Source organism: Dromiciops gliroides, chromosome 6 (assembly GCF_019393635.1).
Source record: "Dromiciops gliroides isolate mDroGli1 chromosome 6, mDroGli1.pri, whole genome shotgun sequence".
Taxonomy (NCBI): Eukaryota; Metazoa; Chordata; class Mammalia; order Microbiotheria; family Microbiotheriidae; genus Dromiciops; species Dromiciops gliroides.
In genome coordinates this window covers 160,319,341-160,337,587 of record NC_057866.1, presented here as the reverse complement: position 1 = coordinate 160,337,587, position 18,247 = coordinate 160,319,341, and the positions used below count along the sequence as shown (strand labels likewise).

The window sequence follows — 18,247 nt, the reverse complement described above, 5'->3', positions numbered from 1 at the left end:
CTAGGGACCTTCCATGCCCCCTGGGTCGGGGGAAGGGCTATCACATGTCTTTAGAGGAGTCTAATGCTGATCAGGTATAATTCGAGCAAAGGCTAGAGAAGAAGAGTAGGCAATAATCGCCAGTCCTCGGAAAGTGCCCTAAGGTTTGCAAAAGCCTTTTCCTGTGTTGTCTTGTTTGCTCCTTAGAACAGCTCTGTGAAGCAGTGGCCATTAGGATTGCCATTTTACAGACTGAGCTCTAGGAGTGCTTGAGGAGGCAGAGAGCAGGAACAGAAGACTTCACTGAGAAGAGGCCACCAGATCTTAGACTTGGAGGAAGGAAAGGACATAAGCATTTATTATGCACCTGCTATGTTCCAGGTACTTGCTACGCACTTGACAAACATCTCATTTAATCTTCACAACAACTGTCCATTTTACAGTTGAGGAAACTGAGGCAGTCAGAGGTTAACTCCAGGTCCAGCACTCTATCCACTGTGCCACTTATCTGTTCTCCAGAAAGAGAGGTCGGGCTGTCAACTGATGATAGAGGACTGGAGTTCAGGAGATTAGGGTTAGATTTCTAGATTTGAAAGCATCAGTGTAAAGATGATCCATGTCCCCATGGAAGCAGATGAGACTAACAAGAGACAAGACAGTTAAGGATAGAATCTTGGGATATATTCATGCTTACAGAACAGGATAGAGGAAAAGCAAGAGAGAGAGAGCTGCATTTTGAAAGCCAGGAGAAATGAGAATATCCAGCAGAGAAAGGGTGCCTAACTGTGTCCAGAGCCGCAAAAAGTGTCACTGATTAAGAAAAAGCCAATGAATTGAACAATTTTGGGGCAGCCTTTGAGGGGCTAATTGCAGCAGAGCTGTGGGGTCAGAAGCCAGATTGTCTAAGGCTTTAGGAAGTACAGGGCTGGCGGGGAAGTGGAAGCAGAGATTGTGGAGGCTTCTTTCCAGAGACCCGGCAATGAAAAGGAGACCAAATATAGGACATTTGCTTAGGGGCATGGCAAAACCAAGTGAAGATTCTTTTAAGGATGAGGTAGACCCAAGTGTGTTCATAGGGAAGGAGGAAAGAGTTACTACACAGGAAAAGATTAGAGATGAGGTGGAGGGAAGGGGAGGGGAATGATTAATGTGTCGAGGTCCTACAGGAGATGGGAGGTTATAAGATCAAGAGCACAAGCAGACAGATGAGCCTTGTCAAGGAGAAGTTGGGCTCATCCTCCGAGCCTGGAAGAAAGAATAGATGAAACTGTAGAAAGGGGTTTGAGGAATGAAATGGCAAACACAAGGGAGCTCATGAGAGATGGTCTTGATTTTCTCAGGAAAGTAGGAGATAAGGTTATCAACTGAGAGAGGAGATCCTAGGAGTATTGGGCACTTAAGAAAATTTGGAACAAATTCTAATGGAATTTATTTTGGTGAGGTGTACCAGGGGGTCCCAGATAGACCACAGGCTTTGGAGTCAGGAAGCCCTGGTTTCAAGTCTTGCCTCTGATACATAGAGGTTAGTGTTCCAGACAACTCTTTAAGTTTCAGAACAGTTATTGGTGAAGGGCATTTCCTCACTTGGAGTTTCTTACACTATTGAAATCACAGGTCTTGAACAGAAACAACAAAATAATTTGCAGGTGATTTCCTATGGATCTTTGATTCTGTCATTCTTTGGCATTGTTCCTACATCCATCATCTCCTGTGGAATCTTCAGCCTCTTCCACTCCATTGACTTCCTGTCCTCTGCTTTCAGACATGCTCACGTCTCCTCCAGGAAACTTGAGCCTCCTCACACCCTGTGGCTATGTCTATCCCTCCTTCCTTCAATCACCAAACTTTCAGGACAGATACTCTATGCTCACTGCCATCGACACTTTCTACCAGAGTTGGGTTTCTATATCAGAACTATGCTCTCAGAAGTCATCAGGGACCTCCAGCTTTTCCAAACCCAATGGCCATGGCCTGTCCTCATTCTTTCTTTGGCTGGAAAATGATTTCACCTTATCCTTTTGTGGATTCTGCTGCTCCAGGAACTGTCTAATGGCATCATTTGGAGGGTCTTGGGGAGAGCTCAGGGAAATCACTGCCTTTCAGTTGCCATCTTGGCTCCGCCCCTGGCAAGCTCCATTCTGTCTTTTTTTTTTTTTTTTGGTGGGGCAGTGAGGGTTAAGTGACTTGCCCAGGGTCACACAGCTAGTAAGTATCAAGTGGCTGAGGCTGGATTTGAACTCAGGTACTCCTGAATCCAGGGCCAGTGCTTTAGGCACTGCACCACCTAGCTGCCCCCCATTCTTTCTTATAAGTAACATTTGACACCCTCTGTTTTAAATTCCTTTCTTTGGCTTGGCTCTTTCAGTGACCACTCTTTGTTGTGATTCCTAGATATAGACATTCCACAAGTCCCCCCTCTTCAATCTTTTGCCTTCCCTTCCCTCTTTATGCTTTGTCCCATAAAGAGCTCCTCCCAGCTCTTCCCAAAATATCACCAATATTTTATCTTGTAACTCCCTTGCTCAAAAATTGGCAGTTGTTATTGCCTCCAGATTGGCTTTCAAGGCCCTCTATCATACCTCGTCTATTCAACTTCTTCTTCTTCTAGAATCCTTTGCTTCATCATCCAGGTTATTCTGCTCCTTGTCTTTAAAGCAGTCTGCCCATTCTTCTGTATTCTCTGCCTATTCCAAACCTTCAACTCCTCAAGATCTATCTGAAGGTCCACCTCACTCATTCATTCATTCTTGAGTGCTAAGCACTCATTTTTTTTTGTGGGGCTATGGGGGTTAAGTGACTTGCCCAGGGTCACACAGTAGTAAGTGTCAAGTGTCTGAGGCTGGATTTGAACTCAGGTACTCCTGAACCCAGGGCCAGTGCTTTTATCCACTGCGCCACCTAGCTGCCCCCTAAGCACCCATTTTTAACATTAATCCTATTGAAGCAGAGCCAAAAGATCCATGTGTACAATGACTACAGCAAGGCCAAAATGCAGAGGCAGCAAAATTCTAGTCATTTCCTATAATCTATGTTAGTATCATACTGTCAGAATTAAAGGCTGCATTCCTCCTTTCCACTAAGAGTTGACGAACTGATTTTCCCAGAATGTGGTGAAGGTTCTTGCTTAGGTCCCCATTAAGAAATATTTACTGAAGTAAAAAAAGATGCATCCATAATTTCATTAAAATAAATACCGGGGGGCAGCTAAGTGGTGCAGTGGATGAAGCACTGGCCTTGGATTCAGGAAGACCTGAGTTCAAATCTGGCCTCAGACACTAGACACTTACTAACTGTGTGACCCTGGCCAAGTCACTTAACCCTCACTGCCCCTCTGAATGAATGAATGAATGCCCAAAAGTTCATTATAATTACAGGTAGTGCTGTGTAACTAGAACCTTTATTGAGTATGTCTTTAAGGAAGTTGTGAGTTCTGTGAAGGCAACAGGCAGGACCTGTGAAATGGGAGGCTCATTCCTAGGGGCATGGGCTAGAGGAGATGAATCTGCAGCTCAATCTATTTACATCATCATTTTGATTTTCTTCTTGGGTCTGAGTTTCTTGTTTCATTTCTCCAAAACAGCATCTGATTAACACAAACTAGTACCTTAGTGAAGTGAAAACTTTGAAAAAAGTCTTACGCCTACCCTGCAAGCAGCTTGTAATAGAAAGTCCAAAATTCTTGCTTCGGTATCTCTCCAAGCCATTCAGATTGTCGTGTGTGTCTCTAAGTAAACACATATACAGAAAGAGAGACAGAGACAGAGTGTCTATTACCTGGGCTTTTCTCAAAGCCTTTTCTTGTCAGCTTGGTAGGATCTGAGACAGTTTGTACTTACTGGGACTCAACCTTCAAAAACTTTGGGTTACCACTATGTCATGAACAGACAACAGAGTAAGACTTTTGTGGGGGGGACTTGAATTTAGACAGATCTGTGATATCATCAATATAAGTATTCCCCCACTGTGATACCAGTCATAGCCCCTCTATGCCTTCTCATCTTGGGTGGTTCTTGTCCATGTCCTCCCATACTTCATTTAGTAAGTGCCTACTATGTGTTAGGCCTTGTGCTAAACCCTGGGGCTATGAAGAAAGGCAAAAATCAGTCCCTGCCTTTAAGGTCTAATGGGGGAGACGACATGCAGACAACTATGTGCAAGCAAGCTGTGTAGGCAGGCTAACGTGAAATGCCAAAGGCCTTCCTCTGGATCTCAACCTTGGGTAACATTCCGGGCAGCTCACAAGACCCTACCTACCTTCCCTGGCCTTCTGATGCCATTCCAAATAAAAAGAACAATAGAAAGCTCTCTTGGATTTTGCTTTTTACGCAACCCCTGCTATAGAAAAGTGCATTCACAGTTCTCTGATGGGACCGGAGCAGACTAGAGCTACATTTTGTTGATCAGTGCTTGAGGTCAAAGAGTGGTTTTATTTTTTTTTCCTTTCTACTAAAATCATTGAAATATATTCAGCCAATCTTTCACATCAGAGGTGTAAATGGATTTCCTGGAAGTTTTTCAGCAGCTAATGAAAGGCAGTCGCTTTTTTTTTAACTTTGACTCCATTACGGGTTGCAGGGAGAGAACTTAACACTTCACCCCAGTTTGGAGGATGCTAAAACTGCCCTGACCTTGAATCCAGAAGGAGAGGCAGCATCTTCGACTAGAAGTGCTAATCTATAATCTGTTTACTTTGATACACTGTATTTTTGACAACACTTGTCTAGAAAAGGGAGAGGGAGAAGGAGTGCAATTGATGTATTTTTAAATGATGCTCTGTTCCACAATTCACTAGATAGAAAATTACATATTTTTCTTTATTTGCCTTTCTGACATTCAGTAATGGTTGCTATCGCAGCTTCAATTTATAGTTCACCCACTTTACTACTGATATCTGCTGAGTGTTCATGTTGTTGTGTGTGTTTTTAATGCATCAGATCCTCTTTCTCCGTGTCACCCAAGGGCACATTTCTCAGGCCTTTCCTTTCATCCCCACCAGAAAGAGGTACTAAACATGATGCTCTGTCACTGCAGCCTTCTCTACTGATAACTGACTTGTCTGGAGCACTTCAGGGTTTGCCAGGGGCTTTTATTGGCTCCCTCACAACAGCCCAGTGAGGAAAAGTATCATTCTCCCCAGTTTAGGAATGAAGAAAGTGAGTCACAGATAGAGAAAGCGACTTGTGAGTAGCTAGGTGCCAATTACTGCATCGGATGGATTGCCAGGTCTGGAGTCAGGAAGACCTAAGTTAAAATCTGGCCTGAGACGCTTACAAACTGCATGACCCTAGATATGTCACTTAACCTCTGTGGGCCTCAGTTTCTTCATCTGTAAAATAGGGCTAATAATAGCACCGACCTCCCAAGATTGTTGTGAGGATCAAACAAGATAATTGTTAAGGCACTGCTGCTGTTGTTAATTATTACCCAATGTCACACAGTAAGTGACCAACCTGGGATTTGAACCCAGGTCTTGGTTTTTTTTTTTTACTACAAATCCATTGCTTTTCCCATAATACCACAATCAGTTCGTAAATATATAGAGAGCCCTAAGGAAATCACACAAGATTTTAAAAGACCCCCGCCCCACCCCACTGCCATGACTGCTACCTCTAATAACTGCTAATTATTGCAGTTGCTATTATACTTCATACTGTTCACTATGGTTGACTCTGTATTGAAAAATAGAGCCCTCCCTTAAAATCAAGGTTCTCCTAAAGCCCAAATAATAAACAGAAATGTCAGTCCTGAACCCCCAGCTTTACTGGATATAACAAGCATGACCCTTTGTGCCCAGCGGATGCAGGACGAATGCTGGAAATATTAAAAACCTTTTTGTTGGATCAATCATTCTTACCGTAAAGAGTTTGCCATGGTGACTAGCCCCAAATATCTAGGTCCTACCAAGCACATTTGGTTGTCCTGAGCACGTTCACCAGGAGCCCCCAAGATGACTCCATTGTGGGATTGTGATAATCTTGTTGGAGGTGAAGCCTGACCCATTGCCCATCTTGATGAAATAAAGCAGGGTGAATCATTGTGTCCAGCTACGCTAGAAGTTCCAGTCAAAGACTTTGAGACCAGCCATCAAATGAGATATTTGTAAAAGGTGCTGATCCCAGTGCCTGGCATATAGGAAGCACTCTATAAATGATCATTCTCTTCCCCCATCTAGGGAAGTTTGTACTCAGGGGAGGGCTAACATCCTCTAAAGTCCTTGAGATGAGATAGGGAATGTTTTGCCTAGAAAAGAGAAGACTCAGGGAGAGGGCATAATAACTGTCTTCTGGTGTCTGAAAAACTGTCATACAAAGGCCCGATGGAGGGGAATTCCCAAGAGGCAGATTTAGGCTTGATAAAGTGGGGAGGGGGTGAGGGGCCTGGGGAAATAGGTTGGAGAGGAGACTTCCCCCCGGAGTAGAATGAGCCTCCTCAGGCAGGAGGGGGTCCTCTTCTTTGGAGGCCTTCAAGAAGAGCTTGGATTCCATTTGTCATTCAGGCTGGACTGGGTGCACTCAGTCCCTTCTATCTCTGAGACTCTGTGAGTCAACATCCAGTGATACTGTTATTGAAAAAGAAATGGAAACACTGAACCAAGAAGGCCAGGAGTGCATCCTTAGAGAAGATGGCAGACCTAGCATCAAGCGCACAAGACCCAGCCACAGATCTGGAGGGGGTGGTTGTGGTTTCTCTTGTGTGGGACCAGCTTCTTATAGGGTAGGTGCCCTTCTCAGTGGACCATTATTCTGGCATGCAACCAGCTGCAGCATAATTAGGACATTCCGGGCTTAATATGAAAAGTAAACAATAAGAACAAACACAAAGATGATGATAAAGGTACCTGAGGGCGCAGGGCATTTTTTTAAAGTCTAGAAGGTAGAAGCAGAGCAGAAAGACTTCTCTTCCTGAATTCAAATCTAGCCTCAGGCACTTACTACCTGTGTGACCCTGGGCAAGTCACTGAGCCCTGTTTGCCTCAGTTTCCTCATCTGTAAAATGAGCAGAAGAAGGAAATAGCAAACCAGCCCAATATCTTTGCCAAGAAAACCCCAGATGGGGTTATGAAGAGGTGGACACAACTGAAAATGACTGAAAAATCTTGTAAAAAAAGCAATAAAATATTTTAAAATAAAGGCTCTCATCCTGACTTCTAGACATTAAAGCCATCCCTCAGTTACTGTCTCATCCTTCCCAAGGCCCTGCCTTGGATTCCCTTACCCTAGAACATCCAATGACTTCTGCAGCCTTCTCACCCTGGACTATCCCTCTGCCAGGCTGCAACCCCCCCTCCCCCCACATCTGACATTGGTTGGTTCCTCCTGCTAGCTCTGTTATGTGGAGGGGCTTAAGCCAATCTGAAAAGGAGAGAAGGAAGGAAAGAAAGAAGGGGGGGAGGGAAGGTAGGAAGGAAGGAAGGAAGAAACCTTTTTTTAAAATGGAGAGGAGGAAGACCAGAAAGAAACACCAACAAGCAGGGAGCTTTGAAAGCTACAGACTGAATTTAGTATATACTAGAACTTAGTATAAAGAAAAGTAAGCTGTACCTAAGAGAAATTCTACACTTTCGTGTATAATCCTTTTGTCTGTCTGTGTGTTTGTGTGTGTGTACACACATAAATATTTCTCTCTGTATGTATATGTATATACATATATGTATATACTCAAACATCTATGTATATATACATGTAACCCTGAAGAATATTATATATATATATGTATACACACATATAATATTCTATATACCAAAAGGGGTATATATATATATATATATATATATATATGCGTGTGTATATACCCACAGATACATGGAAATGCATGCCCCTTTTATTTGGTGTTTATTTAGTGCAGAATAAAAATAATTTTTCAAAGTACAAAAATTATGATGGGGGGACAAGGACATAAACAAGTTTATAAAGCACAAATAAGAGAAGAAATACAAAGGATGTGTTTGTGTCATCATTTCTCTTGGCCTTCACTTTAATGACTTGTCTTATTGCTTTCAGCTGTGAACAAATCACTTCCTATCTCTGGTTTTCACTTTTTTCATCTGTAAAATAAAGAGGGTTGAACTCAAAGGCCCTTTCCAAACCAAAATTACTCCGAAATTCTGTGATGTGTGTATATGCACATGTGCATAGCAAACTGTTAAATCCAGCAAGCTCCTACAAGGCACCTGCTATATGGAGCAATGTGCCTGAAGCTGTGGATACTGTAGGGCCCAGAGAAAACCTTGCCTCTGTCCCTTCTGGAGCAGGTCCTCTTCATGGGCACGGTGGAAAAAGTGCTAGACATTGAGGCAAAGGTTTAGCTCTGTATGCCTTTAAGCAAGACATTTAAAAACTGCTCTGGCCTCAGTTTCCCCGTCAGTAAAGTGAGGTGCCTTCTATGATCATGTGATGCTATAAAGGAAAAGGCAGAAGTAGGTCTCTCTTAGACCAATTCGAGGGAATTTAGCTCCAGAAATATCAAAAGTATTTAAATTTTCATTTTAAGTATCCATAGGACTTCAGCTTAGGGCAGTTGTATCTCTAAGGTCAGCCGTGAACTCTGAGGTAGAGAATATTATAGCAAGCGCCTCATGATATACCCATGTGCATCAATCTCTGGACAAGCTAGACTATAGTAAAGTTCAGAAAATAATATAACTTGTAAGTTGCAAAATGCTTTTTCTTCTTTAAGTTACAAGATGCTGAGACGTGAAGGAGAAACTGAGAGAGAAGTATCATTTCCTTCCCCCAAACTGAGAACTGTCGTATTAACTCCCAACTCAAACAACTTGTTTTTAAAGATTTGCCTCCAAGAAGCCCAAAAGCCTGTATCCTGCCTGATTGGCAACAGCCTCCAACCTGTTTTCTGTCACTGAAGAAAACAAATCTTCTGCCTGTCTCTGCCTGGGGGAGGTGGAGGAACCAAGGAGGTCCTGGGTGACTAAATCAGATGAAAGACTTGCCTTCCACCAAGGAGACACGGAGTCTAATCAAGTGAAATGAGTTTTGAGATCTCTGCTCATTTCCTAGGGGAGATCCGTTCACATTACAAAATCACGACATCCCATTCATCACAGCTGACGTGGTCTTTGCTCAGGAGAGGACCCCAGCTGGGACTGAACCACCTGTCTTTTCTGGGAAGGGGGCACTTTATCCGAGTTAGAGTTGAAAGCCTTGAAGAAGGGAAGCTTGCCAGGCACTGGCCGGGACCTCAGAGCTGCACACAGAATGTGAAAGGAAAAGTGAAACCCACCATGGGCAAGACAGGCCTAAGGAACGTGGGTGGGCGCCCCTTTAACTATGGTGTCAAATACAAATAACTGGAAGAGAAATGCTAAGGAGGTTTTGCAGAGGGAACTAAACTTGACCCCTCCCCACTTTATGACCTCAATTTTATTCAACAGCAGTGAGAATTATTTTCCTGCATCAGAGTCTAAAATGGCAAAGAGGGCTCTGTTCTCCAGGCTGATAAATGAACATCATCTCTTTTATTTCTTTCAGGGCATCATTGTAACACCTCTGCTGCTGCTGATTTTTGTGAGTATTTGGATAAGCCTTTAATACCTTTCGTTAAAAGTCATTTTACAGCCTGTTAAGAAAGGTCATTAGAGGGAATGGGGAATTGGAATCATTTTGTACCGTTTTCATGTCACGTGTTTCAAAGCCTTCTTAGGTATAATCAGCTGGTCAGTCAGCTTTTATCAAGCACCTACTGTGTTCTAAGCACTGTGCTAAGCACCTGGAATTCGAAGAAAGGCAAAAGACTGTCCCTGCTCTCAAGGAGCTCACAGTCTAATGGGGAAGGCAGCATGTATGTTTATGTCCAAACAAGCTCTGTACAGACTAAAGTGGAAATCAGCAGCAGAGGGGGAACACTGGGGGATGGGGAAAGGCTTCTGTAGGATGTGGGATTGTAGCTGGTATCATCTGGGTGATGTCAAGCTGTCTGGCTGCAATTCAGTTTCAACAGCATTTCCTTATTCATCTAGTAAGCATTGACTAAGCACCTCCTACTAAACTACCTTTAGTGCTGGGCACTGGATATTGGAAGACAAAGACTGAACAGATGCTGCCCTCAGGAGCTTATGTTGTTTCAGAGGAGTTTGCATTTGCTTAAGACAGATAAATAAATACACAAAATAATGCCAGGTGATGGGGGAGGACTTGGCTGGCAGCTGGGATGATCGGTTACACCTTGAAAAGAGGGAGAAACTAGAATCTCATCGTGGTGAAGGTGAGGCGGGGACACCTTCCAGGCAGGGGGACACACTATGCAAAGGCGGAGAAATAAAAGATGGGACGCCATGTGCACGAGAAAACAGCAGGTAATGCCGCCATACTGGGACATGAAATGCATGAAGGAAAGTGATGCGTGCCTAGCCTGGAAATGTAGCCTGGAGCCATGGATTAATGCCTGCTCTCTCTAGCTACCAGGGATACAAAGGCAAGGATGAAATTAGAATATCTGCCCTCAGGGAACTTAGAGTCTTCCCAGTCTGTTCCTTACTCCAGCTGAAGTCATTGGTCTCCTGAGTTCACACTTACTTCACTTCTATCCTAAATGCTTGTTGACTGAATGACTTCCATTTTGGCATCAATAAAATGGAAAGAACCTATACTGACCCAGAATGCTGAAGCGCATGGGCTAGGGGAAAGTGCCAGGCTCAGGGGGCTGACGGTTGTAGAGCCCTAGGCAGTAACGCTTGGGCTACTCACTGTGTGACCTTGTACAAATCACTCAACTCAGTGCAGCAAGCATTTATTAAGCACCTGCTGTGTGCAAAGGCACTGTCCTTAGGGAGGCAGACTGGTGGAGTGCCGCATGTGGATTCGGGAAGCCCTGGGTTCCAAATCTTGCCTCAGATAGTTAGAAACCATGTGACCCTATCAAGTCGCTTAGCTTGGCTGAGGCTTAGTTTCTTCATGGATAAGATGGAAATAGTGATTGCATCTAGCTTACAGGATTGTTTGAGGAGTCAATGAGAAAATGTATATAAAGTATTTTGCAAACTTTAACGTACCACATACATGTTAACTGCCACTGCTGCTTCTGGGGTAGTAGTAATTACATGCAGGCACATGTGCTTGGCCCTGAGGATACTAAGAGAGTAGAACAAACAATCCCTGCCCTCAAGGAGGACCTGGGAGCAAGTGTTCTACATTTCACTTAACCTCCCTCTCTGACTCAGTTTCCCCTTCTCTAAAACAGAGGCAATTGCAGCTGTCCAAATCAACTTCTCGGGAATATTGTAAGGAGAAAATGAAAGAGTAGATGGCAAAAAATTCAGAAATTACAATGTACTCTATAAGTGGCAGCTGTTATTAACTGAGTCAGAATTGTTTGTTTTTTAAAAGAAGGAATGCTAATTAAATGTCTTATTTCTTTTGCTGCCGAGACATGAGAAATTAGGCAAAAGATTATAATAGAAATTAATGTTATCCCACGCTGAGCACAGCAGCATATTTAATCATGAGTAATACCAAAAATATTTTATAAACTAATTTCTTTCCATGCACACATCTCCCATGTATGAATCACTTCCCTTATCATAGAACGCAGTCACTTCTTGGGGCTGGAACTGAGCTCATCTGCCCTAAGACTATGGATTCAAAACAGAGGAGAGAAATGTATGTAGATATCACTCCATGCAGTATGATTACCTCACTTGGGATTCATTAGCATAATTTAGGGAGGGACCTTCTCTCTCCAAGGAATTCAGGAAGTATAGAGGACTGGCTTTATCATCTTCTAGGAACGACATTCTCTCCAGGTAATTCTCTTTGAACTCAGGTCCTCCTGAATCCAGGGCCAGTGCTTTATCCACTGCACCACCTAGCTGCCCCTAGGTAATTCTCTTTGAACCCCAGCTCAGACCCACTCTTTTGGGACACTCAATTTGATTCAATTCAACAAGCATTTATTAAGAGCCAGGCAACACGGCATAGGGAGAGAGCCAACCTGGCATGGTGGAGAAAGTCCAGCAGATGAGGTTCAAGTCCTACTTCTGGCACATCCTGGCTTTGAAACTGTAGGCACATCATGTAATCTCTTGGTGGCTCTCTAAGATTATAAGTGGGGGCAGCTAGGTGGCACAGTGGATAGAGCACCAGCCCTGGAGTCGGGAGTACCTGAGTTCAAGTCTGGCCTCAGACACTTAACACTTACTAGCTGTGTGACCCTGGGCAAGTCACTTGACCCCAATTGCCTCACTAAAAAAAAAAAAAAAAGACTATAAGTAACAGCAAGTGCTAATCTGCAGTAGGGGAAGCAGAAGCTTCACTGAGGGATCCCTATGCCCACTAAGTCATTACCAGGCTGAATTTCTTATTAAGTGACTTGCCCAGGGTCACACAGCTAGTAAGTGTTAAGTGTCTGAGGCCAGATTTGAACTCAGGTCCTCCCGAATCCAGGGCCAGTGCTCTATCCACTGTGCCACCTAGCTGCCCCTCAGGCTGCATATCTAAGCCTGGAAGGTACAAAGACCAGAAGCAGTCCTTGACCTCAGAGCGCTTCCATTCTTCTGGGGCTGTAAGCTCAGTACAAAAACAGCATTGTAGTTGATATTGCATTAGTTAAGAGATGATGGCACTGGGGCAGCTAGGTGGCACAGTGGATAAAGCCCTGGCCCTGGATTCAGGACAATCTGAGTTCAAATCTGGCCTCCGACACTTGACACTTACTAGCTGTGTGACCCTGGGCAAGTCACTTAACCCTCATTGCCCCATTAAAAAAACAAACAAACAAACAAAAAACAAAGAGATGATGGCACTTCAACTTGGCTTGGCTGACTTGCCCCACTGAGGATGATTCCATCCTGAGGCTGACTTGATGATTGGTGAGTCTCTGCCTGGAACCACTGTATCATCCATCAGAAACCCCAGGCTGCTCACTACTCTTCTGACTCACTCGCCAATGTGCTCCCCCTCTGCACTGGCTCTCCTGTGGGCCCTTGGATACCTTTCTTCTCCCTATTTTTCAGCCCCTCTTTGCGTCTTTTCTTCTGCCTTTAGAATATAAGCTATGTTAGAGTAGGGAACATCTTGTTTTCTTGTTTTTATGTCCCTCGTGCGTAGCAATGTCTGGCACATAGCAAGTAATGAATGCTTGTTCTTTCTGTGTATTCATCCATCCATCTTATCTCTATATCTACCTATCTATCAATATATCTGTCTGGTTGTTGTCCTTTGTACTCAAAGAGAGCGACAATGACATCATTATGTCAGGGTCAATGTACAGGGTATCCAATGGTGGCTGACCAGACCAATATGGGCTCGGCAGGTTCTACCACAGGTTGGGCACAGAGTAGTCCATAAGAACATTTGGAATAGAATCTCCAAATGGACGCATCTCACATTTCTTTTGAGCTACTGAAATCCTGCTTCAGCCACAGAACACAGTGCCATCTTTGATGGGGGCACACCATGCTGGGCAGTTCTTTGCCAGCATCTTCCATGTCTCACAGTTGATTCTGAAGTTTTTCAGAGAGGCCTTGAGAGTGTCCTTGTATTACTTCCTCTGACCTTCATGTGAGCGTTTGCCTTGTCTATCTACCTACCTGTCTCTCTATATCTACGTAGCTGGCTGGCTAGGGTTAGTTTCCCCATACAGACAGGATTTGATCAGCAAATCAGTTGCATTGACAAGATTGTAGGGGCATCTATTCTAGATAATGGATTATTGAGGATTTCATCATATCAGTTGTTTGAGTTCCAAGGATGTTGCTAATTAAAAATGGGTCTTGGGCAGCTAGGTGGCACAGTGGATAAAGCACTGGCCTTGGATTCAGGAGGACCTGAATTCAAATCCAGCCTCAGACACTTGACACTTAACTAGCTGTGTGACCCCGGGCAAGTCACTTAACCTTCATTGCCCTGCAAAAACAAAAAGACAAAAAAATGGGTCTTACCTGCAAACAGACCCAATGGGATCCCAATCTGTGGACATGTTTTCAAGTTACTCAGTGCATAGGGATATAAAACTGCCTGTCTTTTGAAATCCCCTAAAACTCAGGCTTTTCATTAAGGCAGAACAACCTTTTCTTTTCCCTGATCCCCTCTTCCCCTGCTATGTTAGCCTGCATTAATGAAATATTCCTATACCTTGTGGTCTAGACTTTTTCTTTTTAAAAATTTGTCATGGAGATGCTGTTGCCCAAGCTTCAGGCACTGGCTCCTCTGGACACCAGGGCTCCTTTCCCAGGCATGAGCAGGGTGTCTAGAAGCAGAGACACTATATGGACTTCTTTTTTAAAGAATTTATTCAGAGAATACCATTGGGCATGAACACCTTTAAGAACAGCAACCTGTGGCAGGGCCCTACTTCTGGTGGTTACGCTCCTAAATCTGTTGGCCAGTGTCTCTCGCCACAGCGGGATCAGCGCTAAGTTGTCATTGCTGACTAGAGATTACGGAATCATCTTCTGGAGAGCTTCCCCCATGCCTTGATCCCATAGTATCAGCAAACCAACCGTAGCAGATCTAGTAGATCATTTCTTTAAAATGGTCTTTTTCCTGAAAGGTTTCCTTGTATCTGACCCAGGGTCCGCACCCTCTCCCTTTTTCAGCCATGTCTCCCCTCTTTTAAGTCGGTCCTTCCTTGTTGTACAGGCTAAGCCTCTACAAGGATCTTAGTGACAGAGAAGACTGGGCATATCATACATAGGGCACTGACTGGCCTTAGAGGAAGGAAGATGTGTGTTCATACCTGACCACCAACACATGCTAGCTCTGTGACCTCAGTAACCTCCGAGCCTCAGATTTCCTCATCTAAAGAATGGGGATTATGAGGCCTATGTTATCCACCTCATAATACTGTGGAAAGACTGTAGATAAAGTCAGTCAGTAAACATTTGGAGCCTACTATGTGCCAGGCACTCTGCTAAGTGCTGGGGCCGCAAACAAAGGTAAAAGCCATTGCTTGATCTTGAGTAGCTCAGGGTCTAATGGGGGAGACAACGGGCAAACGTATACATATAAACAAGCTGTGTGCAGGACAGATTGGAAATAATCACCTGAGGGAAGGTGCTAGAATTACCCGGGATCTGGAAAGGCTGCTTGTAGAAGGTGGGGTTTTAGCCTGGACTTCAGGGAAGCCACTTGAAGTTAGGTTGTGCAGTGGATAGAGTGCTGGGCCTGGAGTCAAGAAGATCTGAGTTCAGATCTGACCTCAGACATTTCCTAGCTGTGTGACCCTGGGCAAGTCACTTAACCCTGTTTGCCTCAGTTTCCTCAGCAGTAAAATGATCTGGGGAAGGAAATGGCAAACTGCTCCTGTGTCTTTGCCAAGAATACTTCAAATGGGGTTAAGAGTCAGACATGACTGAAACAACTCAACAACAACAGCAACAGGAAAGCCAGGAGGCAGAGATGAGGACGGAGAATATTACAATCATGGGGGGAAGCCAGTGAAAATGCCTGGAGTTTGGAGATGGGGTATCTTGTCCAAAGAACAGCAAGGAGGCAGGATATGTGGGGAGTGCAGGTGGGCAGGGCCGTAGGATGTGAGAAGGCTGGAAAGGGCTCCCGGTCACAGAAGGCTTTGGATACCAAACCAGATTTTATATTTGAAACTAGAGGTGACAAGCAGGGGGTGGGAGGAGGCTGTGATCAGACCTTGGCTCTAAGATTGTTCTGACAGCTAGTGGAGAATGGACAGGAGTGGGGAGAGGTCTAGGGCAGGCAGTCCTGCCGGCAGGCCATTGCAGCAGGCCAGGTGTGACTTGATGGGGGCCTGCCCCTGGAGGGCAGTGGTGTCAGAGGCAAATGTGAGAGATGCTCTGAATGTCAAATTGACAGGCCTTAGCAACTGACTTGATGGAGTGGGGTGAGAGAGAGTGAAGAGCACAGGGCGGCATGGAGGCCTAGAGCCTGGGTGATTGGGATGATGGTGGCGCCCTTGACAGTCATGGGGGAATCTGGAAGGAAGGAAGGTTTAAGGGGAAACATAATGAGCTCAGTTTGGGACATGTTGAGTGTAAGATGTCAACAAGACATCTGGTTTGAGATGTCCACAAGGCAGTTAAAGAGGCGAGACTGAAGGCTGGCAGAAAGGTTAGGACTGGATAAGGAGATTTAAGAATCATGTGATGATGAAGGAATCTGTGGGGCTGATGAGATCATCAGGCTTCCATTACAGACTTGAAAAGGCTAGGCAAATGCCAGTTCTCACTATTTCCAGAAAGGACGTGTCCCATTGTCTCTCATCACTTCTGGAAATCAAAGATACTTCGTAATGTTTTGTAGGTGAGGAAAAGATTCAGGCAGGATTCCTAGTGAGTCTGTCATGGCAGAACTGAGATCAGAACGTGAAACTCAGCTTCCTGTAACCTGTCTATATTAGAAACTCGTTTCTTATAATTAAAATATTTGGGTGAGATCAGATACGTTATTGGTGGCGGTCAGTCATTTCAGTCATGTCTGACTCTTCATGGTCCCATTTAGGGTTTTCTTAGTAAAGATACTGGAGTGCTTTGCCATTTCCTTATCCAGCTTATTTTACAGATGAGGCAACTGAGGCAAATAGAGTTAAGTGACTTGCCCACAGTCACACAGCTAGAAAGTATTGGAGGATGGATTTAAACTCAGAAAGATCCTGGCTCCAGGCCTATCACATTATTTACTGTGCCACCTAGCTGCTCCTGACCAAATACATTAGGAAATCGTTTCTGGTTTGTCTGCATTTTTGTAGTCGTAGACTAGAAATAATTGCTAGCATTCATCCAGGACTTTAATATTTGAGGGTGAACATAATACAATAGAAAGATCACTGGTTCTGGAGTCAAGGGAACTGAGTTCAAATCCTATGACCTTGTCAAAGTCATTTAACTGGGTCCAATGAAGGCATTGAACTAGATGGTCTCTGGGGTCCCTTTCAGCTCTAAATCTGTTTTCCCTATTTCACACACATGGGCTTGTTTGGTCCTCCCCACAACTCTGCAGAAAGTAGGGGTTATCATTAGCACTATTTTACAGATGAGAAAATCAAGGCTCAGAGAAAGTAACCAGCCCACACAAAAACACACAGCTGCTGAGTTTCTAAGGTTCTTTACTCCAAGGCCGGAGCTCTGTCTAGAAAAGAGACCAAATTCAAGGTCACAGGGTCAACCTCTGCTAAGAGAGAGCAGCACTGAGACGGAGCCAGATTCTTCAGAAAAGGGAATGATAGAAAAATCATGGGCAAGAGGCTTGACACCCTCACGAAGTAAGCAGCCCCTGCCTGCACTGCCCACCTCCTCTGCCAGTCGTCATAATGCCTTTATTTATCTATCGCCTTTCCTCCAAGAGTGCAGAGTACTTTCATGTATATTATCTCATTTATCTTCACAAGGTTCTTGCAAAGTAAGTTAGGGCAGACGCTACTGTCCTCATTTTACAAATGGGGAAGCTTCAGACGGGCAGGGCCTGGCGAAAGGAGCTGGTATAGGCACCTGCAACTTACAAATGAGATTCCACTGTAATTTAGTTATTTGGAATTCTGAAAGCATTTACCCCAAGAAATGGCATCACTAAGTGACAACTTCCATACTGAGCCTGCAAATGCCGAGTTGATCCTCACTGTCACTGAATGATCAATAAGAACCGCAATAATTCACACTTAGAGCATGGAGTGATAGAAGGAACACAGGATAGAGAGCCTAACCCACTAGATGGATTCTAGTGGGAAGGGAAGGAAAGGGGAGGGGAGGGAAAGGGGAAGGGAAGGGAGAAGGGGGAAGGGGAGGGGAAGGGAAGAGAAGGGGAAGGGGCAAGGGAAGGGAGGGGGAGGGGAAGGGCAGGGAAAGGAAGGGAAGGGGAAGGGGAAGAGAATAGACATTTATATAGGACTTACTATGTGCCAGGCACTGTGCTAAGTGATTTACAATTATTATCTGATTTGATCCTCACAACAACCCTGGGGAGTACTTATAACTATCCCCATTTTACAGTTGAAGAAACTGAGGCAGAGTGATTTGCCCAGGGTCATATAGCTAGTAAATGTCTGAGGCAAGATTTGAACCCAGGTCTTCCTAACTCCAGGCCATGTTCTATCTACCATATCACCACTAGCACAGAGTAGGTGTGTTGCTTGTTGAATTGCTCCATTATCTTTAATCCTCCATATTTCCCTGGATGTAAGACTTGATGTTTGCCTTGAGACCTGTTATGAACTTTCCGATCAGTTGAGTTCAGCTTACTCTAAAGCCTTGTTTGGTTGAAATGTAGGTAAAAGGGAATGTAAAAAGGATATTGCATTTTAATGCCACCATGTGGCTTCTTCTGTTATTAATACAGCTTGTATAGAATGG

The 18,247-nt window shown here is 44.3% G+C and overlaps 1 protein-coding gene across 2 annotated transcripts in view; it reads left to right on the top strand.

Moving 5' to 3' along the window:
* The window catches only part of SLC10A7 (solute carrier family 10 member 7), a 279,118-nt gene that overhangs the window by 185,939 nt on the left and 74,932 nt on the right, over window positions 1–18,247 (top strand). For both annotated transcript variants that reach the window (XM_043971561.1, XM_043971560.1), the window contains one exon: window positions 9,465–9,500. In XM_043971561.1, the coding sequence (XP_043827496.1) occupies window positions 9,465–9,500 (36 nt within the window). The remainder of the gene's footprint in view (window positions 1–9,464; window positions 9,501–18,247) is intronic.